The following is a 26,165-nucleotide window of genomic DNA, read 5'->3' as shown; positions in this document are numbered from 1 at the left end:
CCCCCAGCCTTCCCTTTTGCTCCCCTCTCCCCTGAGGAGGGTCCTGAGCGAGCTCTGAGGAGTGGCATGCCAGCAACACTGCGGTGCGTGGGAACCCTTCAGTGGTCGAGGCGCATTTGATGGCAGGGTGAGTGCTGGGCCATTATTTCCCAGCACACACTCCCCTCTGCAACAGAGCGCCCTGCCGTGCACCGCCAGGCAGTAAAACACTCTCGGCGACGTCCCGCCATTCATCATAATCGGAAAACCCTCCTTTGCCTGCTCTCCGCAATTAGGCCAGCCGTATATTTTCATCAGGTTTTGCTTTCATGTCGAGGCCCGTCCCGCAGAGTTCCAGATGTTGTCTTAGGATGAAACGAAGAGCAGAGGCATGATGGGGTGGGAGTGGGGAGGGCAGGCAGAGGGGGTGCTTCCACTAGAGGGACCTCAAGCTGCGGCTGTCACGCGCTTGGCCCAGGTGCCCAGTTTCCTGACGCTGACGATGCAGGCAGAGAAGGGGAGGGGGATGACTCTCCTCCATGCTGAGCAAGAAGAGATAAATTACTAACATCCGTCTCAAGTGCAGCAGGACAGATAGGGCCGTGAGTTTCCCCAGGGAGCGCCTCCTCCTCCACCCCTTCCTTGTGAATGCTTTTGGCCTTTCCACTTCTCCAGCCACATAAGATGGTGGGGGAAGCCAGGAGGGGGGAGGCATACCACAACCCAGCAGGGGGCAAGACTCGAGCACCATCACAAGATGGGTGAGTCTGCCTCTTTTCACCCCCCCTTCTTCCAGGGAGTTTTGAACTGCCCGGTTCTGAGATGGTGGAAGGTAAAACTTGCGGCACGCCAGGAACGTTGGAAGCTGCCTGATTTTGAGTCAGACCCTCTAGCCCAGTGTCACTACTGACTGGAAGCAGCGCCTCTCCAGGGTTTTGGACAGGATTCCTTTCTGGCCCTAGCTGGAGATGCTGGGGATCAGACCTGAGACTCTCTGCAGGCAAAGCGGGGGCTCTCCCGCTGAGCTACAGCCCCTTCCCCTAAGGCTGCGAATGCTGGGGGAGGAAGAGGACTTCGCACTGCTTTTGTCGTGAGCCGTCACCAGCTACAGAGCGTCTGCATTTGTCTTTAAGTAGCACAAGCGGGATGGCGTTTGTGTCTCTCTTGTATGCGTGGGTTTGCACACTCGCCAAACAGGAGGGATAGGTGTGCTCAAACAATTCCAGAGTGCCCACCCAGATCAGTCATGCTGGGTGTCCGGGTAAAAGGATTCCACGTCTTGGGATGCCGAGCGACTGCCGGTTGGATGCACCAGATGGAAGAGGCAGGCTGCTTCTTCCAGGGAAGAATCCGTGGCAGGGCACCTGCTTTGCAGGCAAACGCTCCCAGGTTCATGTGCTGACATCTCCATTCCAAGGGTTTTTTTTAAAGTAGTGGGGCTCCAAAAGGCCTTGGAAAGGAGACAGTGCTGGCCTTGATGGACCAGTGGAATAACTCAGTGCCTGAGGCCAGCTCTGTGTGTTCAGGGTGCCAGAATAAACTCCCTGGCTCTCTGAGTCATTGCCGAGATTAATTCAGTACTTACAGGAGCTTGTGCGGGCGAGGTGCCCTCTTGTTTGGGCAGGGGGACAGAGATCAGTGATAGAGAGCGTGAGGGGTTTAAAGAAATGCAGCCCCTCGGAACACCTGGGCTTCTTGGGCACCCAAAGATGTTTCCCTTTTGGCAGTGCCCTTTGAGGCAGTGTCATAACGTCTGCGCTTTGCGCAAAGAGGGGTTCTGTTTTCGGCTTCTGGGGCTCCTGCCAATGAGCCATCCCGGTGTGGTGGGGGGGGAAGGAGAGGTTCAGCGGGGGAGCTTGAGGACTGGGGCACGGTCTCCACCCATTTGCCTCGGGGCCCCACAACCTCGGCCTGTTTTCAGCATTCTCTTCCAGAAGGCCTTAATCTCTCTGCCATCTCCCTTTTGTATGTCAAAAACCACCCCGGCCGGCTAATTGGAGCTGGCACCCTCCCACTGTGCAGGTCTCGTCTTGCCTTGAAGGCTCTGACTAAATTATACGCCCTGTCAGGCCTGTCAGAAGCACTTGGCTGGCTTGGGGTGGGGGGTGGCGGGGGGTGGCAGAAACTGCAGGGGCCTCCCCCAGGCCTTAAAGGCATCCTATCCTATGGGGATTTGATGGTGCTCCAGGCAGTTGGGAGAGAGTGTGCCAAGGGACCTTTCTGAAGAGCCTCAGATGGCCTTGCCATTTTGAGCTGGAGTTCTTATTTTTGGAGAGAGAAGCCCGTGCGGGGAGGCTGGAGGCTTCCTTCCCTGGAAGCCCACCCCTCTCTTGCAGGTGTCGGTAGACTGGTTGTGGTTAAGGCTCTGTGCAATTTGATTCCTCTGCTTTTGCTGCCATCTCTGTGTTTTTGTTGTCGTTGTTGTTACTACTGTTATTACTATTAGAGCATTCGGTTTTTTGTGTTTAGGAAGGTACTTCCTAAGACTGCTTTGTGAGACTGCTTTGGAAAGGAGCCTTAACAAATCTTGGTAATAAAATGAGATGCAAACTATGTTGATTGCACCCCTTGGCGTCATGCTTAAACGGCCTCCCGTCTTTCTGTTCTAGAGGCCCAACTTGGTACTCCCTTTCAGTTCATCAAGTTGCCAGATTCTGGTGAAGGGCTTGGATTAAACCACCCGCCCACGCCTCTCTCCCACTTCTGCCTGCCTGCCAATGCTCCTCCCCTCCCCTCGGCACCTGAGCCTAATCGGTCAGTTCTCCGTTGTACACATTTTCTGTTTATTCTGATCTACCCTATTCCCTCCCCTTTCCAGATGGAAAAAGACGAGACTGTGAGCGACTCTTCTCCACACATAGCCAACATTGGCCGTTTGGTAGAGGTAGGTCTGGTTCTAGGGGGGCGGGTGTGTGTGTCCCTCTTCTACCCTGTGGCTAACCATCCCAGTCGCTCAAGGGGCCTGCATGGGCAAGTTGCACCTCCAAGGGGCCTGCGTGGTCAAGGCGCACCTTCATACGCAGTGGAAAGCTCCGTTTGCTCCCTGACTCGCATCCTCTTACATCCCTAGTCTGCAACTAGCAGCCTATGGATCAAAATCAGCCCAAAGACCATTTTCTGATAGTAGTAACATTTACACCCTGCCTTTCCTCTGAGGAGCCCAAGGCAGTGTACATGATCCTCCTCCTCTCCTTTTTATCCATACAACATCTGTGTGAGGGAGGCCAGGCTGAGAGTCAGTGACTGGCCCAAAGTCCCGCGGTGAGCTTCACGGCCAAGTGGGGGCTAGAACCGGGGTCTCTGGAGTCCCAGTCCAGCACTCTAACCAGTGCACCACACTGGCCTGTCTGCCAATTGCACTGACTGTTCCCCTGTGTCGTTCTGGGTGGCTAGACAGGCGCTTTTTGGCCCATAGCCCAGTCCAGCACAACAGTGATGGGCTTTCTCCCCCCCCCCCCACCTTTTCCTCAAATGTATGGTTATTGATGACTGTTGTTTTTGTGGACTCTCTTTTAAAAACATTTTTTAAAGGTCACACGGCTGCATGTCGCGCTGTCCTTTTTCTCTCTGAAAATGTCAGTGCACACAGGGGCCTCTGCTAACTACATTGTAGAGCTTCTCTCTCTCTCTCTCTCTCTCTCTCTCTCTCTCTCTCTCTCTCGTCCCTTGACTTCCGTTGTAATTGCCAAGGCCAGGACAGAATTAAAGGACACAAGAGGGGAACGCATCTCATTCGTGGCAGTGGGGTGTATCTGTGTATCTGTTGGCAATTCTCATTTTGTTTTATTTTTATGTTCACTTATTTATTTTAAAGTATCTTTATCCCGCTCCTCAGCCAAAAAGGCTCCCAGAGCAGCTCAGGTATATTCAGTAGAACAAAGACAGTCCCTGTCTGCATGCTTACAGTCTAAAAACAGACGACACCCAAGGAAAAATGGATGGGAAGGGAAGAGGAAAGAAATAAGTAGTCTTTCATCAGGGTTGGTGGAATGGCTCCACAAGGATACCCAAGATGTAATGATGGGCACCAACGTGGACGGCTTTAAAAGGGGATTGCACAGATTCACAGAGGAGAAGGCTATCGATGGCTGCTAGTCCTGATGGCTCTATGCTGCCTCCTGCCTCAGAGGCGGTATTCCCATGTGCACCCGTTGCTGGGGGCCATGGGCGGGAGGGTGCCCCTGCACCCATGTCCTGCCTGTGGGTTTCCCGTGGGCAGCTGGTTGGCCACCGCGTGAACAGAAATGCTGGGTAGATGGACCTTGGTCTGATCCAGCAGGGCTCTTATGTCCTTAAGGTTCTCTTCGGGTTAAGCAAGAGTGAATAGTTAGTTCATTAGTTATGCTTTAATATTCTAAGAGATCCTAGGTCAGCGTGCCCTCTTACCTTTAAAGCACAGTGGTTGGGCCATGAGGATTTGGGTTAACAGACTCGGCAAGACCAGTGCCGGCCGACCAGTCTCGGGTGCTTTCTGGCGGGTGTGAAATGGGTGCCGTGGGCACATGCTGCCCTCTAATGGGCCAGCTTGGAACTTTCTCTCTCTATACCCCATTCCTAAAGCGTGAGGCAGCCTTTTCCTCCTGGTGGCTTTCCAGATGTGTTGGACTACAACTCCCATTAATATGAGAGTTGCAGTCCAACATATTTGGAGGGCAGGAGGATGGGGAAGGCTGCTTCAGAGAGGGTGTCCCCCCCGCCAATCCTTTGGCTTTGTAAATGGACCGCACTTGGGTGAACTGGTAGATGTCTAGTGAAACTTTTTTTAAAATTTAGTTTTACATTTATATCCTGCCTTTTTTCCTCTTGCAAGGAACACAAGGCAGCTTACATGATCCTCCTCCTCTCCCCTTTTCCCTCCTTTGTTTTTATTACGTTGTTGTTCTGCTCGTACAATCATCCTGAAACTTTTTTCCCACCATGCAATAAGAGTAATACAATAATATCAATCAATAAGACATCCCTTCTCTGAATGACTTCAATAAGATATACACATTTTCTCACTCACTTGTATATACATTATATGTTTCTTATGCAAAATCCAAAGTTACCAATAAAGAATTTTCTCTTCTTTAGATATCCATACATTTTATAAATAACTAAATCAAGTTATTGAAAAATAAAATTGAACATTTGGATATGTTGCTTTACATCTACAGAAATTAATAAAGCATGTCCAATTTTTTACCAGTGTTTCTCCTCATTGTCTTTTTCCAGCAGTTCTAATATAATATGTTAATTTTGCCATCATAGCAAGTCTCACATTTTCTCCAACCACTCATCCCTAAAAGGTGTTATTTGTCCTCTCCACTTTTTTACATACAGTATTTTTGAGCCTCGTGCGGCGCAGGGTGGTAGGCGGCAGTATTGCAACCGAAACTCTCCCCATGACCTGAGTTCAATCCCAGTGGAAGCTGGTTTTCAGGTAGCCGGCTCAGGTCGACTCAGCCCTCCATCCTTCCGAGGTCGGTAAAATGAGTACCCAGCTTGCTGGGGGAAAGGCAGTCACGACTGGGGAAGGCAATGGCAAACCACCCCGCTATAGTCTGCCTGCCATGAAAACGCCAGCGAAAGCGGCGTCCCTCTAGGGGTCAGTAATGACCCGGTGCTTGCACAGGATGAACCTTTCCTTTCCTTTTCCATTTTTGCAGCAGCTGACATAAAAACTATTAATTCTTTATGTTGTTGACTAACAAATCCATCCTCCTATCCACTTAATACCCACAACAACCCTGGGAGGTAGGTTAGGCCAAGTCAGTGACCGGCTCAAAGTCACCCAGTGAGCTTCATGGCTGAGTGGGGACTAGAACCCAGATTTCTTGAGTCCCAGCCCACCGCTCTAACCACTGCACCACACTGGCTCATGTGCCCAAGCTCCATGAATTGAGAGTGAGCCTTTGGCCAAGAACCTCAGCGAGAATCATCCCCTTCCAGCTATCAAAGTGCAGATTTACCTTTTTGCCACCTGGTTCTGTTGAAGATTCAAGGAGTCCCCCTTGTACCTTTTTCATCCGAAAGCTTTTTGCCCTGCAGAGCACTTTGTGGGGCCTCCGTGCTGGTGTTGCCTTCGAGACCTCCGGTCTCTACCCCGTCTTTCATGCTCTTCGTAGCAGCCATGGCTAACTAGGGTCAGGGCAGAAGCCTACACTTCAAACTGACCATGGCTCTTCTCTCTCTCCCCCTTCTAGGACATGGAGAATAAAATCAGAAGTACGCTGAATGAGATTTATTTTGGGAAAACAAAGGATATTGTCAATGGGCTGAGGTAATGGATGCACTGCGGCCTTGTATGTCTTCTCTTTTCCCACCCACCCCTTTTTCTTCTCTCCCCCATCCCCCATGTGAAGAACCGTCCTGGGCAGCCTGTTGACCTCCTTGCGTGAGAACCATCTGCGTTTCCCATGAAATCTTTTCTCCATGTTTTAAAACCTGTCTTTGGGGAATGTGTTGAACTGTGGCACACTTGGGACCGTCCTTGTAGAGCCCCAGTCCCTCCCTGCCTCCCTCCCTCGCCCCCCCCCCGGTAAGTTGTAGCTGGCATGTTTCAATAGCCCTCCCATTTATGGGTGGGGCTGATCTGTCACATTGTCCCTGCTCACTTATTTTTCCCTTTCCCCCTTTTAAATTCTGACACTAATGCTATGAAGGCAAGTCATTGACCAGGTGGCAAGCTCTAGGGTAGGGCAGAACACTTCCTCGCAGAAGAAGTGCTCTGTGTGACTTGGCGCCTTGCTACCATTTCTGGCAGTAGCCTGCCTTCCCTCCCCCAGCTACACTATCAACTAGTTCTGAGTTTTGGAAGGAGTATTTTGGCTGCTCCTTCAGTGAGGCTGTTGCCTGGGTCCTCTTCCACCACCACTCTTGATTACTCTAGCTTCTGTGTTCTCGTTTGCAACTTCAGCGACTCCTGGAATCCTGCTTTCGCGTCTTCTACTGGCGTCTTCTGACCTGTTCTCTCCCCTCCTTTCCTCTTCCATTTCTGCACCTGCTCTCTCTCTCTAGATCTATTGATGCTATTCCTGACAACCAAAAGTATAAGCAGTTGCAGAGGGAGCTGTCCCAAGTGTTGACCCAACGCCAGATGTACATTCAGCCGGATAACTAGGCCGGCCCAGGTACCCCCCACCACCACCAAAACCAGCCTGCAAGGTGCACCACTTGGCACTAAAACGACACTTACCTTGGCCGAGAGAAAGCGGCTTTTACCTGAGCATGTTCAGCTCCGTCTTCACACAAACTAACCCCTAACTCTGGCGGGCTGCTGACCCAGTTTTCTTTAAAAGGATAAATTAGGGCTCTCTCCGTCTTCTTCCAAGCCTTGCGTGTTGGAGTTCCTTGCACTTGAAATGTCGAGGATTGTGTGTGTTTGCGTGTGTGGTTTTGTTACTGATTTGTATACCAGCGGGGCAAGAAAACACAGCCAGAGACCAGGGCTGTGTGTACTCAGCCCGGAAACCCACCCACCCCAAATCCTGCAGCACAAAAAGCTGAATGTGGCAACTGTTAGAAGTGCTCCAAAGGTGCCTGCCTTCTTTGGCTTGATTTAATTAATTTAGGGTGAAATCCTATGAATGTTTAGACCAAAAAAAGAGAGAAAAGTTTACAACTCCTGGCATTCCCCAGCCAGCCATTCTGGCTGGGGAATGCTGGGAGTTGTAGGACTTTTTTCTGTCCAAACATGCATAGGATTGCATCCTTAGCTGACCTTGTGAGGAGAAACGAGCTACATGGGGTGCTAAAATTCCACCTCCTTGAAATCTTCCCCTCTGAGATTTCGGCAAAATTTACCCCCATTTTTTCAAGCTTGCCCTCGCAGCCATGAGGACCAGAAACTTGCTTTTTAAAAAATGAATGTAATCTGAGATGCTCTCAGATGCCAAGGTCTGCATCCAACACTTAAATCCCACCCCCACCCCCCTGGAATTTTGCAGAGTTATACTCCAGGATACAAATTTGATTGCATCTAACTGCAGAACTGTCCCCACTTTCTCTTAAGAGGCAGTCTTCCCCAACCAGGTGTTCTTGAAATGTGTTGGACTGCAACTCCCATAATTCCCAGCCAATATGGTTAGTGATGGGAGTTGTAGTCCAGCACATCTGGCAGTCACTCAGTTGGGAAAAGATGTCAACATCTCAAAACTTGCTCTGTCTCTTTTTAAACGGAAGCCAAAATCTTATTTTTTTTCTGCCCTGTCGTGAATCGTGGAGTACACACAGGCCTGCTGCAAGCGGCAGTTGTCAGCGGGTTTGGGGCCGGGTTGGGAAGTCCAGTAATGGGAGCAGAGGAGCCAAGTTCCAGTAGGTTTAATTGATTCTTTCCCTAAAGCCATTTGTATCTATTTTGTTCCTTTCCCTGCCTCTGCAAGGGACAAAATAGAAAACTTCTGGTGGCTGGTTGTGGACCTTCCAAAAAAGAAAATTAATACTCCCTGGATAGCCCCAGTTGCCTTTGGAGCTTAAGTTCGTCTCTGCTCTTATATGCTGTGCACTCTTCTCTTTAAAATAAATGAATAAATGCTTCTTCCCCACCTTCTAAAACTCCTGCTCTTTCTGAGTTGTAACTGCTCAGGGTTACATGGGGGAGTGACTAACCGCAGGCTGGCCTAACCTTGCACACCTTAAGCTCCTAATGTTGGTGCAGGAATTCTCTTGAGCTGTGTCTGGCGGAGCTTCTTGAGAAGCGAGGGAGAAGTCGGACAGGGGGGGAAAACACGCTTAACCTGCCAAAATAGCTGCGATAACGTTGCTGCAAAAGTGCGTGGGGCTTTGTTTTGTCTATGAAAGTAACCAAACCCTCCCTTGAGTGCAGCATGGAAGTTGTTCCTGATCAAGTTGGGGGAAATCTAAGAAGGTGTGAAAGGATGGGTGGATTCTCCCTTGGCTGCTACCATTATTGTATTATTGTCAGCTAATAGAAGACAAATGCCCGTGGATGGATAGGTCTATCACTGGTTTTATGGGACCTCCATTTTTCAGAGGATAATTCTGGATAACAGTTGCTAGAGGAGGACAGTGACATCTGAACCCCTGTAAAATTTGTGAATGAAGCAGGATGGTGGTGTGATAAAAGCCGTGCCTGGAAGCACCCTAGATCAAGGGCCCCTGATCTTTTTGGGTTGGCAGGCACATTTGGAATTTTGGAAGTGTGCTGCAGGCGCTCTCACAGGGCCAGGGCTTGCCCATTCAGAAGATGGCTGCCATGACTGGTCACAGCGCACTCCTTTCCCAGAAGCCAAACGGGTGAGACTGAAACACAAGAGTAACTTGCCCAAGAACCTAAGTCCAAGGGCAGAGGTGGGGTCTGAGCTCCAAAACTCAAAATCTCTCTTTGGAACCCAAGTAAAGGTGGCAGTGGAAGGCGGCACTTTGCTTTGCAGGAAGCCAGCCTCCCAGTTTTAAAATAATCTTTTTAAAATGTAAGAAATACACCACAGCTAGTTCGTACGACCATGGAGGGAAAATAAGCCACAGTGGCTCATTTGCCTTCCCCGCACGTGCCTGTTGCAAGCCCCCTAGTGAGCATAATTGCCCTTGCCAGGCATGGGTTGTCGTGACATTCAGACCCAGTGGGGGTGGGTGGCTGGGGTGGTACACAAGCCACCAGAAACCCTAGAAAAAGCCGTGGGGTTCGGGGCGGCTTGCAAATCACCCCAGCCTCCCAGCCTCGCCAGGCTTAAATGTCACGGCGCCTGGCGTGCATAATTATGCTAACTAGCGGCTCGCAACCAGCATCTGCAGGGCGGGAAAATGAGCCACCACAGCTCATTTTCCCTTGGTGATCATGCGAACTTAGTCCAAGAGAGGCGACTGTGAGCCCACTAGGACCCAACCCCTTGATGGACCCTTGGTTTGATGCCGCTGGGTTGCGTTTGTTGCATTCTTTCTTTCCCAGTGCCACAGGAAAGGAGTGTTAGGACAGAACAGTAGGTGCGGCTGCATAGCCAAGGAGGCAGAATATCTGGGGCTTCCAGTCCCGGCTTCAGGGTGTTCTCGGTCTTTGGTCTCTGCACCAGGCAAAAGTGCTTTTCTCTCTCAGACCCCAGATAGCATAGGCTTTCTTTTCTTATCTCCCGCCAGCACAAATCTTAGGAGGGAATGGCTCCGTTTCTGCCCAAAACAGCCGTTTGGCCATCTTCCCTTTTTAACCCTTCTGCCTCTTTTCTCCCCCAGGTCTGTGCAGACATTCGCGGACAAATCAAAGCAAGAAGCTCTTAAGAACGACCTGGTGGAGGCTTTGAAGAGAAAGCAGCAAAGTTAAAACAAAACACAAAAAACAAATACTCCATTGACGATGCTAACGAGACATGCCATGCACTCATTAGATTCCTTTTCTTAGAAAACCTTTCTCTCTCTCTCTTTCTCTCCCTCGCACCCTCCCACCTGCCCGCCACTGGTTTCTCTTTTTCTCCGTCACTTCCCACGTACGATGCTCTTCCACCATGAGCGCCACCTCAGTTCCCCTGCCCCTGCCCTCCGATGAATAAAGCTGTGTAAACTTTTTTCAGTCTCTTGCGGCTTAATTTGCACCATCCTAGTATCAAAACTTCGCAAGGTATTTCAGTAGAGAAATCCATGGGGTGGTGTCGGGGTTCCGTTTTGTTTTTGCCCCCCTCTTTCTTTTCCTGCCTTTACATTTATATGCATCAGACCACCAGACATTCTGTTAGTTTCCCCGCTGCCCCCTTTCACTAAGCTCTGCCCTCTTTCCATCTTTTGTTACATTGGTGTAAAAAATGTAAAACAAAAAAAACTTTATTAAATACTGTGGTGTGTGAAAGAGAAAAAGCAACAACCTGGAAAATGTGTTCCATGTGTGTTTGGGGATGTCTGGGGGGGTGGGGGCAGTAGGGAAAGGGGTAGGGGTGCAGAAGTTGCCCCCCACCCCACCCTGATCTGTGAGAAATTTTCTGAGTCCTGCTTTCCAATTGGGAATAGTGAGGTGCTTTTTTTCCTGTTTTGATTTCTATGGAATGCAAAAAGACTGGTTATTTTTGGTTGTTTTTTGTTTTTGTTTTTTAATTTGTAACGCTTAAAATTGAATCTACATCTTATACTTGAGCCTCCATACTTAAAAGGAAAAAAATGAAATAAATTGCAAAAAAATGAAAACCATGTTGGACAGTTCGCCGTTTTTGCCCCCTTCCCCTGTCCGTTGATCCTTACATTGGGTTGATTCGTGTGTTGGATGGCTGCAACCATTAGTGCAGAGGTGCAGACCTTCAGGTGCTCGGGCCAAATCTGGCCCTCTGGTGATCCCCAGGTGGCCACGCCTCCTTCCCCCGGCCCCGCCTCCGTTCCCCCAACCACCAGTTTGTTGGTCTCTTGGCTTTGGTGCTGTTTCTTTCCCATTCTAAAAGGTGAAATGCCTCTCCAATGGCTTTGTTGCTGGCAGTAACCGCTTCAAGCTACAATATGCTTGTATTATTGGTGTTCTGGCCCCTCCCCTTTCTGCCTTTGGCCCCGCCCGCCCCTGGTATGTGGCCTGAGAGATTCTCCAAAACTGAATCCGGCACTCAAGCCGAAAGAGGTTCAGCACCCCTGTATTAATGACCAATGTTTTACTAGCACGTTATGGCCCTTGAAAGAGCTGGGAGTGCTCAGTCCTTTAATAAATTAAAATCCTACTTTAAAGAAAGGTTGAATCCTGCGTTCAGGAGGAATCCTGCATCCTGGTTAGCAGTCCCATTTCTGAGCACCATTCAAGGTGCAGGTACTTACATTTAAACCCTGCGTAGCTTGGGGCCAGGTACGCAAAGGAACTCCTGCCTCCATGTTGGCCTGTCCGTCCATTGTGACAGCCATTCCCCAACCTGGCTGACTGAGAAGATGGGTGTTGTAGTCGGAAGGGCACCAGTTTGGGGAAGGCTGTATTACAACCGTCATCTGAGGCTCACCTCCAGGTGTGTCCAGGGAAGAGGGTCTTCTCAATGGTGGTGACTTATTTCTGGAGTTCTTCCCCCCTCCCCCCCTACCACCCAGCTGAGAGACTTACCTGGCCCCTACTTGGCTACCTTTTCAGCACCCAACTTATTTTCCAGGCTTTTAATGGTTGATTTTCTTGCCCCACGTTTTTATCTGCTGTCTTGTGCTTTCAGATGTTGTTACCTGTGTGTTTATGGTGCAAGCCATCCTGGGGATGCTAACATTGGTATAGACGTTTAAATAAAAAACAAGTTGAGAACATAGGAAGCTACCTTCTACCATGTTAGACTGTTGTCCATCCAGCCCAGTATTGTCCAGTCTTGACCAGCAAAGGAACCTTCCCCATCACCTGTGACTTGAGATCCGTCTAGCTCACGGGTGTTGAACCTCTTTCAGCCTGAGGGCTGAATTTGAGAGAAGCTCTTGGGGGATGCTTTCCAGGAGTGGGTGCACTGGAAGTCAAAAGGGGTAGGGCCAGATATACCAGTTTATTTAAGCTTAAAGCTCTTACTGATTGTAACCAAGACATTTAGAATGGGGGGGAATGCACCAAAAAGGGGGTGGCCCCAGGGGAATGTGGCCCTCTGGGGAACTCCAACAGGCTGGGTTTTGGCCTGTGTGTATGAGGCTCAGCACCACTGTTCTAACTGAAATGGCTGGGACCTTTGGAATTCAAAACGGGCACTCAGCCACCGGGTTACGGCCCCTCGCCTTTAGGTGGCAGAGTGCGGTTTAAAAAGAGTGGCTCACCATCTCAGATGTGACACACACAATAACTTTTTTCTCTCCCTCCGTGTTGGGTTTGCTAGCCCCAAGCAGGATTTAAAAGACCTATTCACAGCCCAGTTCCAGCTCACCTTCTGACATTTCATCCCTCACACTCCTCAAACACACCTCAGCAGGAAGGATGGGGGGGCTCGTCCCTGTCCACCTGTTGATGGACTACAATTCCCGTCAGCCCTAGCCAGCATAGCCAGTGGCAAGGGATGATGGGAATTGCAGTCCAAGAATATGCATCGATAGACGTACAGTTTCTACATCACGGGAAGTGATCACTGCCCTCTGCTCTGTGCTGGTCAGACCTCACCTGGAATACGATGTCCAGTTCTGGATACCACACTCTTAAGGATTCAGATGAATTGGAACAAGCTCAGAGAAGGGCATCAAAGAAGATCAGGGGACTAAAAACAAAGTCCTAGGAGGAAAAATGGAAGGAACTGGGTATGTTTAGCCTGGAGAAGCGAAGACCAAGGGGGGATATCTAAAGCACCTACAGGATTGTCACACAGAAGAGGGCTGCAACCTGTTCGCTCTGATCCAAGACTGTAGGAAACGGAGTAACAGGCTTAAGTTACAGGAAGGCAGATTTTGGTTGAACACCAGGAAAAATGCCCAAGCAGTCAACAGAACTAACTGCCTCGGGAGGTTGTCAGCTCTCTGCCTCAAGGTCTTCAAGCAGGGATGCTTTCAACTGGATTTCTGCCCTGAGCAGGGAGTTGGACTCGATGGACTAAATGGCTCCTTCCAGCTCTAGGATTCTGTGAACTTCTGGAGAGCCACACGTCCCCCAACCCTGCTTCACAGTGATGAGATCCAAGAGCTTGCCCTTTAAAAAAAAAATCTGTACATATTCCAAGACTCTGCATTTCCTCCGCTGAATCGAAGCATCCACCGAACCAAGCTGTAGAAATCTCTCTTTAATGCCTTGCCTCAAGCACTTTTAGTGGAAAATAAAGTGTAGTACATCAGGATCCATCAAAACCAGTGTTCTGTGCACTTTGTGCAATCAAGTTGCCGTCTACGTTTATGTGCGTGAAGCTTAGTTAAGTCACTAGACCTCTCTGAGTAAAGATCTTCCCAGGATGAAACAAGCAAACCCCACCGGCACCAACTGGTCTCTTAATGCCATTTTGCAGCAGTTGGGACAGAGGGGAACTCAGCTGTACAGTTTGGGCTGGCTATAGCTTGAAAGTTTGAAATGGAAAGGATTGTACAGCTCAGTGGTAAAACACATGTGGAATGCCCCAGGTTCAGTGACATCCCAGTCCTAGAAGGAGGCTAGGACAATCTCATAAGAATTCTTGAAACTGGCCCAAGATGCAACTGGGCTCTTACGAGCTGAGATGGCTTTTACAAAGGACATGAGGATAAGGGGAGCTGAACCAAAGCGCTGCATACAGAGGTAGTTTACCTCTGAGCACCACACGCTAGGGACAAGCGCTGGAAGAGGAGCTATTGCCTTTGCGCCCAGCCTGTACACTTTCCAGAAGTATCTGGTTAGCCTCTGCGGGACTTGGGTGTACCTTTCTTCCTATCGACAAGGAGAGCTGCCTCTTATGTCCGTAGCAGTCATAACTTTGCAAACCGGAAGGGATTTATAACAGCACCAGTTCAGCCAATAAATGAACCCATGCTCTCCAAAGCTAACTTTTTTTTTAGAGTGTAGCAAGATTGCAGAAGGCAAGGACTCCCTCTGCAAAAGGAAAAGGAACACAGATGCACTGGTTAAGGGGTTTATTCCCCCCATTTAATTGTACCACTAAAATGCCCATTGAAAGGGAGTGCCCCATGCATGCACAAGAACAGCTGTGTTGACCCTTTCCCTTTTACAACTGGTCTGTGATGAAATACACAGGTATTTCACAGGCAACCCGACAGGTGAAGGGAGATAAACTCCGTTATGAAGAGGTAGCTGAAACTAGCAGCTGCAGGTAGTGAATTCCCATTTATACTCCCAATCCTTTTCAAGAATTGCATTTCCCCATTTTGAGCAGGGAAGTGGGGAGGGAAAGGTTCAGTTCCAGTTCTGAAAGGTCACAGCAAAGCAAAACACTTTTCATTCCTCAGTTTGGCTTTTGTTGGATTCATTTCTCCCCCTGCCCCCAAACCCCATTTTAAATAGAACCATTGTCCATTAAGAGCCATGGAGACCCATTTCCAAAGGCTGTCCTTTGGAACCGGATCTGTTCCGCAGAAAGAAGAGATCAGATCTCTCCAAAGTCAGGAAGTGTAGAATCCCTCCGCCAGGGATCTCTTTGGTCAGCGCCTCCATCCTTCAACATTTGCTCAAGATCACGTCTGTCAGCTTTCGAGAGGTTCCTCTGGTTTGCCAAGCAGCGGGTCTCTCTCTTCGAGCAGTGGCATCCTCTTTTGACGGTAGGCAAGGAACTGGAAGGAAATCTGAGTTCAAGAGTTAAGGTCCGTTTCCGTAACTGGAACAGCAGGTTCCAGGCTTGGCAACAAAATATTTCTGTGCGTGTGCGCACGCGCACACACGTGCGTTTTAAGGATCAGACAAATTCATGGAAATGGTCTGACATCATATGGAGGCAGCTTCATAAGATATATCAGGCCTTCTAATACCAAACTTGGCTGGCGAGTGCCAATAGGACTGGAGCTAAAAGAGGGCCATCAAGAACAAGGGCATGTCAGCATGTCCAAGGGAGCAAAAGCACTCCTATTTGGAGGTCCCAGCTGTGTTAATATTGATCTGTCTTACAAGGCTGAAGTAAGGATTACGAGGAGCACTTTTAAAAAGTTACAGCAGTATTCATAATTTGCATAACGTCTACACTGAATGACTACTACTATTACTAGTATGACTAGTAGTATTTTTACCTTACCTTTCCTCTAAGGAGCTCATGTGGCAGAGATGGTTACACACACAGCCCCCACCCCCACACAAACATCTAACAGCCCGGCAAGGTAGTTTAGGCCCAGTGTCACCCTGTAAACCGGTGTAGCTGAACCCAGGCTGCCCTATGCAAATGTTTAAGGCTGTAACCACTACACCGCACTGCCTGTAGGATTTCATAGTGCTTGGCACAGGAAGTCCAGAAACCAACACAGCCCTTGTATTTTCATCCCGAAGAAAGGATACAACCACATCGAGAGAGAGAACGCCCAAGCTGCCAATCAGCCAAGGGAGGTGGTGGATGATGTAGCTGCCTTTGGTTTGGCCCGGGTCCGGGTTTTTTATTATGACGCTGAGGCCGTACAACGTGTTCCCAAGCATCACCAGAGCAAAGAGGGTATATGAGATGCCACTGGTTGATTTCCTCTTGAACTACAAGGTGGATAAGAACAACACACTAGATGACCAAGGAGCATACGTAGTACTTTTTACATGCACAGTGCCTTCCGCATTCAATACAGGCGCGCCAACAGTCAGGAATGGCTCCCTGTCCTTTGATCAAGGCCCTCTCCTAATCTGGCTCGGAAAAGGAGCTGCCACTGAGCCACCCTTACATTTGTGTAGATCTGAGGGAGCCGGGAAAGCAGGTACAGCAGTGCCGAAACAGACCCGATCACGAAGCCGATGATTTCTTTCTTGGTGAAAGGCTGTGGAAGACACGGAGGCTTTAAGGAATGCCTTGGAAGAGTCCAAAGAGCACCGAGGTGGATGTGGAATCCAGACCGAGGGTAAAACACACAGAAATCTGTCGCGGGGAAATCTGGCCACTCATGTCCCCGCTGTACTTTTGTCACCGTTTTCTCTCAAATGCACCCACGCGCAGCAAAACAGCTATGCAACTACAGCATGCTCTCTCACTGATTAATCCTCTGCCCAGTATTCACCACCTCCCACTCCTGGTCCCATGGGGTATATTTGTAGGAATGAATAACCACAGTAGAACAAGAAGGGATTGCTCACTTTGTCGTGAAGTTTCCCCCTGTGTAGTGCAGTCAGCATACAACGTGTGGGATGTTCACTAAAATGCTGCAGGGTGAAATTCTCCCTTTCAGGATGCCAGCCAGGTACCCATGCCATTTTCCAGGAGACTCCATGGCATCTCCCCACCCTCCCGTTTTCCATTTTTCCCACCAGACACTCCACATTCTGTGGTCACTGAGCATGCCCAATTCTCACCGGGCTCTTTTTCTGGGGGGGGGGGGAGTTGTATTTCTGCAAACTTTGGCGTTCCCCCAAGCCTTCCTCCCTTGTGTGTGCGCGCGCACACTGTTTTGGCTACATAAGCATCGGCACTCATGCCTGAACACTGGACATAAAGGGATCGATTGTCCCATTGCGCCTCCCTTACTGCCCAGTGTGTGTCCATGGCTGATGCTAGCAAGCGCAAAGGGGTCCTATGATGGGACTGGCAACAGCATCCAGATTAGGTTTACTATTTGCAACAAGTTCAACTGAATTCGGTCAAAAATCAGCCCTAGCTCCACCGGAATGCGGCCCCCAAGAGCTGCTCTGAGCTGGAATTTGGGCCTCGAGCTGAAAGAGGTTCAACGCCCCTGTTTTAAAGCAAGGGACTCGCCTCCCATCCGGGTTGATCATCCTCAGAAGACAGCAGCGTCCTCCCTTTGAACGCTGTGGTTCCGTCCCCGAGCCGAGAGGGGGCTTCACCGAGCAAGGATGTCGCTGACACTGATCCCACGAAAATGAATGCAAAGATAGCATTAATGGATGCAGAAACTGAGGAAAGAAGGGGAGAAGTTAATTAAGATAAATCGCATCTGTTAGAGTCTCTGTCCCCATCTCAATTTCCTGTTCAAGTGGGTTGTGTCTGTGATTAAAAATCAGCTGACAAAACCCCCCTTTTATACTGTTTTTTTATAGTAACCTCAAGAAAGCAGTTTGGAGCAAGGCTTTCTGTGAATCCATTAAAGGGGAAGCAAAACAAAGTGGAGAGGGAATCTGAAGCACCCCGGCAGAAGTTCCACTTTCAATCAATCCCATAGAAATAGCAGCATAATATCCAGGATCTAAACTTTACAAAGTGAAATATTTGGAAGTGAAAATGAAATACAGATTATCTCCAGACAGGAAGTTGTTTGGAGTAATAATTTACAAGAAGGATCTTTTTCAAACTTTGATAAGAACAGATGAGGAGGCCAAGCACTCTGTTCTCAGGAAAAAAAATTCGCCTTTAGCTCTGAAGACAATTAAGCAAGTGTGCTTCAGAGCATGTATAGAGTGCATTTTGCTCACCACTGAAACTACAGCCTGCTCCTCACCCTGGAAATTGAGGGGGAGGTCGCTGAAGGGGGAAGAGGGGTTATATGGCCTTCCAGGAAAACACGGCCCCTATAATGTCTCTTAGTAGTTAATTGCTGCAAAGTAGAACAGAAAGGAACTCTGTACATGCCCAAAGACAAGCCAGTTTGCAGTTAATATGCTCCCTGGCTGAACCCGAGTACTAAAACTGGTTCTGGTGCTAAGCCCCAACTCAGGTGAATTGTTTTAGGGATGTTCCTTGGGAATACAGGCAGGGTAGATAAGCTTCAAAATTAAAATAAAAAACATTTGTTACATTTTGCAAATCCGTCTTTCCTGGGTGGCGTTAGTGGATTGTAACTTACATCTCCTGTCCTGGTTCTTCATTTTGTAGTAAAGGTAGAGAGAGATCATGAGCAAGTCCGCCAGGACGTAATAGATGGCCGTGTACACCTACGGGAGGAGAAAGCAGCAATGGCAGCACTGCAGACTTCATGCTAAAAATTCTGTGCCCAGGCTATGACATGAATGTGTCCGCAGTCCGAAGCAAGAGGCCAAATTCAACACATGGTTCGTCTTCATGTTCTTACCTGCAGTGGCAGCTGGTTGGCCAAGAAAGATCCGATCAGGTTTAAAGAGTCCCCTCCCAGCCAGCCTAAGAGGAAGTAGATTGACAGCGCCTGGTCCATAATTCCTGTTTTACAGGCCAGGTAGAATTGGCTGTGGGAAACAGTCAAGAGGAAAGGCAGCGTTCAGAGCAGGCTTGTTTTCAACCCTTGCTCAGTCACCTGTGGCGAGTAAATTATCTCGAAGTGACCAACACCCCCCCCCAGTTGTTTTTCCTTTTTCCTTGGAGGTAACAGACACATGTGCATGCAGGGGTAGTAAACAGAGAGGGGTGAGATCTGCAGCAAGATGTTGCAGTATGGAGTGCTTCATTCCCCTTCTCCTCCCACTTTCAGCAGTCAGCCAGACTTCTATCCCCACTAAACACACTCAGTCCTAGTTGGGCTGTTTTTGGAGTTTCCTTCTTAGGGTTCCCTTGCCACACACACAAAAGGGTTTTTGTACTTCTACAATCCTGGGGGTGCTGCCATCCTGGCTGCACAGGCATTGGCACTCACACCATGAATGCTGGAAATAGAGGGAAGGATTCGGCCACATTTGCAAGCCGATGCTCGCTTCTCCCTGCACAATTTGCTAGCCTAGATGACCTTGGAAGTACAGAGCCTTGTGCAAAAGTCGCACAAGGGACATGGAGAATCCTAAAGCTTAGGAACAACACAGCAAAGGATGGCCGTAGATCTTTGCTGCATTTCCCAGGCTTGAGTCCTCAGATGTTTATTTATTAGCAATAATTATATGCTGCTTAATATAATAAAATATCTTAAGTGGTTCACATATAAATATTAAAAATCACATTTAAACATACTATTACAAATTTCAACTGCAGTAACCATACAAAGATTTAAAATATGCCATTAAAAACAATTCCGTCCACAATAGCCATTTTTAACTACAACTCCCATCACCCCAGCAATGGGCACTGCTGGCTGGGGATGATTGGAGTTGGGATCCAACCACAGCCCACGGTTGCCTAACCCTGTCCCAAGATTCTAGCATAGCCTCTCCCTGACATGCAAGGTGTCCTCTGGGCAATTTTTATTTTTAAGGGGGAGCAGTTAATTGCATCTGCACTCAGTCGTGGTACAGTCCTGATGCAGGTTTCCCCCTTCCGATGGCACGATCCCACGAAGAGCAGGGGACAAATGCAAAAGATGTTTCGGTGACGGGTGAGCAACCTCAGGGCTCTCCAGAAGTTTTTTTGGCCTACAACTCCCATCATTCCCCTGTATTGGCTATGCTGGCCAGGGCAGATGGGAGTTGTAGGCCAAAACATCTGGCTTGCTAGCCCTGGTTTAGATGGAGCTGCCAGCACAGAAAGACAGCTTTCTTCAGGCTGCTGACTGTTTTACAGATATTACAGCATCGGTTTTGGGAAGTGGATGGTTTTTAGGATGGTGCGTGAATCTGTTTCTAACGGCCTCAAGCACCAAGGAGCGGCAGAACCACATTCCGCAGTTTCCTGAGGCCAGGAAATGACTCACTTCTCCAAAAGTTTTGTCATGGGCTGGTTAGCAACCACAGATCTGCCTGTTGTTCAGCAGCGAAGAATCAGTACCCAGATCACCCCTCCTGGACTCCCCCATCGAGGGCAGGCACGGCCTCCCCTCAGACTGCCCCAGATGCCCAGAGAGGAACCAGCCCTCGACTTACGGGAAAGAAGCCGCAGCAAAGCAGATGATGGAAACCAGGCCTAGCGCCACGCTGGCTACATCCCAGCCATCCTGGGCGCATTCGTGGAAGACCTCCATCACCCACCGGGAACCGTTGGGGCACCTGGAGACATTCTGGCTCGGCAGACTCAGCTTCCAAGAACTGGCGTCCATCGCGGCTGCGTAAGCGGGGGCTGTCCCGGGGATCGCGGCTAAGTACAGTTGTGGAAGTCACACCCAGCCTACGGATTTGTCCATGGCTGAAGCATGAACCTGTTGAGGACAAGAAATGAGACCACAGAAAAGCAAAATATTTATTTCAATATTTTATTTTTTCCTCATGCTCCTCAGTGAAAAAGATTCCGGGAGCAGCTTATAAACTATCAGCTTAACAGGATGGTCCCTGCCTACAGGCTTATAATCGACACACAAGGAAAAAGAATGAGGAGGATAGAGGAAAAAAATGAAGTCTTTCAACAGGGATGGTGGAATGGTCCCGCTTCCCATCTCATTTCCCTCTGTACTGGGATGGCTGGTGGTGGCAATAGTTGAGGAAATATTATGGAACAGACCCGAGTTCAAGTCTAACCTCAGCCATGGCCTTGGGTTCACTTACATGAACTACAACTGGTTTGCTATTAGCTTAACAGTCATGACTTTCCCCAAAGCAGGCTGGGAATTGCTGTTTGGTGATGGTTTTTGGAACTGATCAAAACACATCTAATCCCTCTTTAATGCAGCTTTCCCCAACGTGGACTTCAACTCCCATCAGCCCAAGCCTGCTTGGCCAATGGTTGTAGTCCAAACATCTGGAGGGCATCAGGCTGCTTTAAGGAAATGCACATATTTGGGAGATGCAACGATTAAACAGGTGTCGAAACTGGTTGCGGTTTGTAGCCAGCCATGGCCCACACATCTGTCTCACTTTTCCAGTTCTAAGGTCAATTTTTTTTTTTTTTTAAAGGATGGGTCTATCAATGGCCCCTTTGCCATTAGAGCTAAACAGAACCTCCCTGTTCAAAGGTAGTGTACCTGTGCATACTACATAGCTTGAAGGGAAGATTAATCTCCTTTAGACCCTGCTTGTGTAGCTGTCCGCCATCAGAAACAGGATGCCAGGTTAGCTGGACTTTCATTCACGACATTTCTCATGTGACTGAGGCACATGAGGGCTGTCATAACCCTGAAAAACCTTCTCAGCTTTGCAAAGAGTTTAGAGTGGCAATCCCCTAGTCAAAGATGTGGAAATAATTCCATTAAAAAAAAAAGGAGTTCAGCTTTCAAGAAATCACCTACCCAGCATGTAATCTTTCCAAAACAGATCTGTGAGGAAGCATCGTATCAGCAAAAAATTGTTTTATTACGTCACTGTTTGGTTTTCCAAAGACGCTTTATTTTTTTATCAGCAAGTCAAGAGATAGGATTTTTTTTGATGTGGAGTTGAGACAAGAGCAGAAAAACAACTGCCAGACCTCCCCCCCCCCAAGTGAGTCACTTGGGTGTCTGTAAATCGGGGGTGGGGGGGGACACGACTTCAGAATTTTCCCCATGACCTGTTTTGCTCTCAGAATATTTGTCTGAGAGGAAGGCTCTGGTGAAGGTTTTCTTCTTCGGATGAGCAAAGTAAGCCGTCTCCCATTTTATAGGTCAAAGGGAAACTGAGGACAAAGAACCGCCAACCTGAACTGCAAAGCCGGCGAGAGTTTCCTGGGAGCAGGGATGGATTAGAACTCAAATCCCAACCCTAATTTCTAGTTTTAAGTTTGCAAACAAAGTAATGGTTGAATGGAGAGTGTGGGAACAGGCTCCTCAGTGCAAGATACCAGTTGCAACAATGAAACTGAGGTGTGATGAGAATGCCGGGGGGGGGGGGGGGAGGAATCTATTTTGCTGGAGAGGGATGTGCCACCCTGGTCTGCCTCTAAAGGGGAGATGTTACTGGGGCTCAAGCCTCTATCGCTTCTACATACTTCGCACAGAACTCTCAACCCCCCTACTCCCAGATTTGCAGGGGAGGGACAGAAAGCAGGGTCAGTTGTGAGCAAGGAGGCGGAAAACCACTTTGCTTGTGGCTCAGAGGTACTCTTGTTTAACATGATCTGCTCCTGCACTGAGTTCCAGAAATGAAAAACGAGTGCTGGGGATTTTAGCCCCATTCAATTCATTTCCATTTATTACATTTCTATACCACCCAGTAGCCAAAGCTCTCAAGGAAGTTTATGAAGATTAAAAGCCATGAAAATGCAACATTGTAACATAATATAAAAAACTATTTAATAAACTTCAACACACACACCATTTTTCAAATGAAGTCCTATATAAAGACTGGCTGGCACTCTGGAAAGCAAAGCACGACACTTTACCCTTCCTGCGAAAAAAAAAAAGTCCCCATTTTATTTATATATATATATATATATATATATATATATATATATATATATATATATTTTAATTACCGCCTACCAACATCCATTTTAAAGGTTATGTTCAGAGCATCACCACAGCCAGGGCATGGGCTCCAGAACCTATTTTGCAAGCCAGCCATGGAGCATGTGAGTGACCAAGAGCATCTCTGAGCATAGACAGAGTGCCTCACACTTTTAATCACTGGAGAATCCATACCCAGGCCTTTGGGGATGAGCTTCCTAGGTCAGATAACAGAACCCCCAAATAAGATGAAGCCCAGGAACTTTTTCTCTTATTTGTGCCCTGCTTTTCAGCGAAGAGCGGTCCCCAAAGCAAATTACACTTACAAAAGAAACCATCACAAGAAACCAAGTATAATATTTCCTAATATTTATTTATTTATTTATTTATTTCATTTCTATACCGCCCAATAGCCGAAGCTCTCTTATAATAATATTATAAATAATATTCTTATTTCCCTGTTCTGGTTTCATTTTACACCCACACATTTGCACTGCCCTTGCTGCAGCTTGCTTGGCCGATTTATTTTCTCTGTGATGTTTAAAAATAATTTGGTCCAATTGCTGAACTTCCAGACAAAACCGTATCCCAGTGGCCGCACCTAAGGAATGGCTGTGGATCTTTTCCCCATAGAACAGGGCTGGGATACCACTGGCCCTCCAGAGGTTGCTGAGCTACCCCTCCCATCAACCCCAATCACAGGCCAGGCCGGCTGGGCTGATGGGAACTGAAGTCCAACCAGCTGAAGGGACCCCCTGCTCTGCAAGCTGAAAGAAATTCTACCATGGCTGCAATCCTATACCCCACTTACTCGGGAGCAAGCCCCATTGAACGTCATGGGCTTACAGCAGGACTGCATTGGAACTCTTCCATGTCTCTCTTGGCGCCAAGGCAGGTGGAAGGAGCAGCAGTTTAGGAGATTAGCCCATCACTGGCTCAGTCACAGCTCTGGTGGCTAATAACCACAAGGCCCGAAGTTGCCCTGCCGGATGTCTTGGCATCCCTCGTGGAAGCAAGCTGAAAACAATCCGGGCAACCCAGATCACCTTTCCCGGGAGGGATCTCTTAGCAGAGCACTGGGGATGCAACTCCTGGACTGACGGTGAGCAAGGGGGAGTGATATAGTCTGCACAGGCTCGGAGAAACTCTTGTTTATTATTACGCCACATTAAAAAAAAAAAAAGTATTGTTTTATATTGTTTTTACACTGTATTATCTATCCATTTTAGTGGGAACTGCTTATATAATATTGAGACAGAAGTATTCTCATCAATCAGTATTTATTCACCATTACTATACATGTTTATTATTACTTTTCATGCTCCAGGATGGAGGTCCGGAAAGTAAAGCAAGTTTGGGGGCTCAACGTTAAGCCCTGAAAAGAAAACTAGGCGTAACAAGAGGCCGAGTGTCCTTCTTTCTCCCCCTCCCCTCCCCTCCCCTCCCCTCCCCTCCCCAAACCCTTTGAGATCCCATTCTCTCTCTATAGCAGAATCAGTGAAGGTTGCGCCCTACGAACCCCCATTCAAAGGTTTCATTCAGAGCATATCTATATATATATAACCAGGCCTCAGTATCTCTCTCTTCCTGCCCTGGGGCGTAGGAAAGATCAACAGCACCTCTGAGGACGCACAGAGCACCTTTGCCTTTTCAGGGAAAGAGGAACCACACCCAAGCTTTCCGCGGTTCTAGGAGGAGGGCTCGCTGCTCCTACAGCAGCCCCCAGACTCTCTTAAACCCCGGCATTTATTATCATCATCACCACCACCAACAACAACAACACAGCAACCCACGGCAAGCTGTTAGTGCTCCACGGCAGCTTTCCCCAACCGCCCCCCCCCCCCCCGCTGGGTTGTACTACAACTCCCCGCATCCCCCAGCTAGCATGCTAGGAGCTGTAGTCCAACACACCTGGAGGACACCCAATTTTGGAGAGGCTATAAATGAAACTCAGCTCACAGCAGCGCTCTATTCCCGAAGGGGCCGCGGGCTTCCGCCCCTGCTCGCCGTCTTCGGCTCGCCCCCCTCATAAACCGGATTGCAGCTGTTCAGACGCTGACCGCGAGCGCGCTGTCTCGCCCGGCCACAGCTCCACCCCGCGGCGCCGGGCGAGGGGGCGCGCTCCTTTATTCGCCTGCCGACGCAGCCCCGTCACCTGACTCCGGATCCCGCCCCGGAGAAGGAGGGCTGGAAGCGGGCCGGCCCGGCGCCGCTCGCGGGGACGGCGGGAGAGCTGCCCGGCGGGGGAAGCGCGAACCCCGGTCCGCGTTTAGTCATCTCTTCGGGGCAGAGCTCTGTCTTCCTCGCCGCTGCTCTTATTCTGCTCAGCGCCTTGTGCGCTGGTGGCCATCAATTTCCCATTTGCTAGATTTTTCCCAGGTGCAAACCAAGGCTGTTCGCTTTTGCTGCGTGAGATTCGGGCTGCGATCCTATATGCCCTTACTTGGGAGTAAGCTACGTTGAAAACAATAGGCTTACTTCCGAGTAGACATGGCTAGGATTGCGTCGTCACACAATTGTGTGCAACTGTGACAGTTATGTCATGATGATCACAGAATCATAGAATAGTAGGGCTGGAAGGGGCCTACAAGGCCATCGAGTCCATGATGATAATGCAGTAAGTCTCTGAGCATGTGCAGTGTTTCATCTTTCTTTCTTGTAAATAAATGCCTTTTATAGACTGTAAGGATTAACATCAGAAACACTGGACACATCCACTGTTTCTTTCCTTTTTCTTTCTGGATTTACACTTATGATCATGATGATAATAAAGTATGTCTCTGAGCACATACAAAGTGTTCTTTCTTTCTTTCTTTCTTTCTTATAAACACCTTTTACGGACAGTAAGGATTAACATCAGAAACACTGGACACATCAACTGGTTTCTTTTCCTTCTTTTCCTTTTTCTTCCTGGCTTGACGTTGTCTAGTTCGGCTTACTCGGTCCAGAGGATGAAATTCTGGTCTGATCAGTGCAAAAATCCTGGCTGGGTGGAAACCCTAAAGAAGGTGGAGGAGGTTAATTATCTGCATGTCATTCTGTGCACCTATTGTTTGTATATTTATTATATTAGTATAATTTATTTATGTAAAGTATTTCTAAGGTGACTTTTAAGTGCAGAAGCTCTTCCAAGATGGCTTGCAAAATAAAATCCCATAAAATAAAATGATAGTGACATCTAACTATCTATCATGCTGAAAAGGTTTCTTTTTTGTCCTGTGTGTTTAAAGTGACCTGTCTTTTTACAGTAGTGCCATCTTGGATGTATTTTGTTGTTTTATTGCCATTTTATTGCCATTTCGTTTGTTTCCATCCCAGTAACTGGCCCAGAAAATGTTGGTTATCGGGCGGCCTATAAATTGTAATGTATGTACGTAGACATGTATAAATCAATAAATCAATATTGGGGGTATGATTCAGCCATCGTTAAGCCCTTCTTCTAGTGTTGTTTTATGCATGTCCACAGAGAAGCAAGACCCACTGAGTTCAACGGGCCTTACTCCCAAGTAAATAGGTATACATTATACTAATGTGGGATAAGCCCATTAAAAACAGTGGGGCCTGTGCCTAAGAAAACTTGGATTGCGTGCTGCTAGTGCCTTTGATAACAGCTG

At 48.4% G+C, this 26,165-nt stretch overlaps 2 protein-coding genes across 6 annotated transcripts in view; one reads left to right on the top strand and one right to left on the bottom strand.

Moving 5' to 3' along the window:
• The window catches only part of CAPZB (capping actin protein of muscle Z-line subunit beta), an 80,081-nt gene extending 68,996 nt beyond the window's left edge, over positions 1-11,085 (top strand). Inside the window, exons 7-9 of the mRNA XM_084821772.1 lie at positions 2,798-2,863; positions 6,165-6,241; positions 10,147-11,085. Coding sequence (XP_084677898.1) covers positions 2,798-2,863; positions 6,165-6,241; positions 10,147-10,234 — 231 coding nt within the window. The 3' untranslated portion in view covers positions 10,235-11,085. The remainder of the gene's footprint in view (positions 1-2,797; positions 2,864-6,164; positions 6,242-10,146) is intronic.
• A 2,492-nt stretch (positions 11,086-13,577) lies between these two features.
• On the bottom strand, positions 13,578-24,654 carry SLC66A1 (solute carrier family 66 member 1). 5 transcript variants are annotated; one of them, XM_084821771.1, is made up of 10 exons: positions 24,511-24,654; positions 23,363-23,568; positions 22,421-22,492; positions 20,126-20,397; positions 18,439-18,568; positions 18,214-18,301; positions 17,169-17,326; positions 16,147-16,239; positions 15,779-15,964; positions 13,582-15,078 (listed from the first exon to the last, which is right to left on the bottom strand). In XM_084821771.1, exons 4-10 carry the CDS (start codon positions 20,296-20,298, stop codon positions 14,980-14,982), a joined length of 927 nt encoding a protein of 308 aa, XP_084677897.1. In that variant the 5' UTR covers positions 20,299-20,397; positions 22,421-22,492; positions 23,363-23,568; positions 24,511-24,654; the 3' UTR covers positions 13,582-14,979. The 5 variants fall into 5 exon arrangements, with proteins under 5 accessions (XP_084677893.1, XP_084677897.1, XP_084677894.1 ...); XM_084821767.1 differs by lacking the exon at positions 23,363-23,568 and having other exon boundaries at positions 13,578-15,078; XM_084821768.1 differs by lacking the exon at positions 23,363-23,568 and having other exon boundaries at positions 24,463-24,654.
• Between the last annotated feature and the right edge of the window lie 1,511 nt (positions 24,655-26,165).

This window comes from Heloderma suspectum, chromosome 15 (assembly GCF_057233095.1).
Source record: "Heloderma suspectum isolate Gila_16-S chromosome 15, 16-S_ref, whole genome shotgun sequence".
In the NCBI taxonomy this organism is placed as follows: Eukaryota; Metazoa; Chordata; class Lepidosauria; order Squamata; family Helodermatidae; genus Heloderma; species Heloderma suspectum.
Note: the sequence above shows the minus strand (reverse complement) of the source record. Positions and strands in the feature narration are given on the sequence as shown.

Excerpts from the sequence above, each read along its gene's own strand:
- SLC66A1 (XM_084821767.1), bottom strand. The coding sequence starts at position 20,298 with ATGGACGCCAGTTCTTGGAAGCTGAGTCTGCCGAGCCAGAATGTCTCC. Across the intron at positions 16,240-17,168 it reads ATGATCAACCCGGATGGGAG|CCTTTCACCAAGAAAGAAAT; the intron begins GCGAGTCCCTTG and ends TGTCTTCCACAG. Across the intron at positions 15,079-15,778 it reads TTCTCTCTCTCGATGTGGTT|ATTTCCTTCCAGTTCCTTGC; the intron begins GTATCCTTTCTT and ends TCTTGAACTCAG.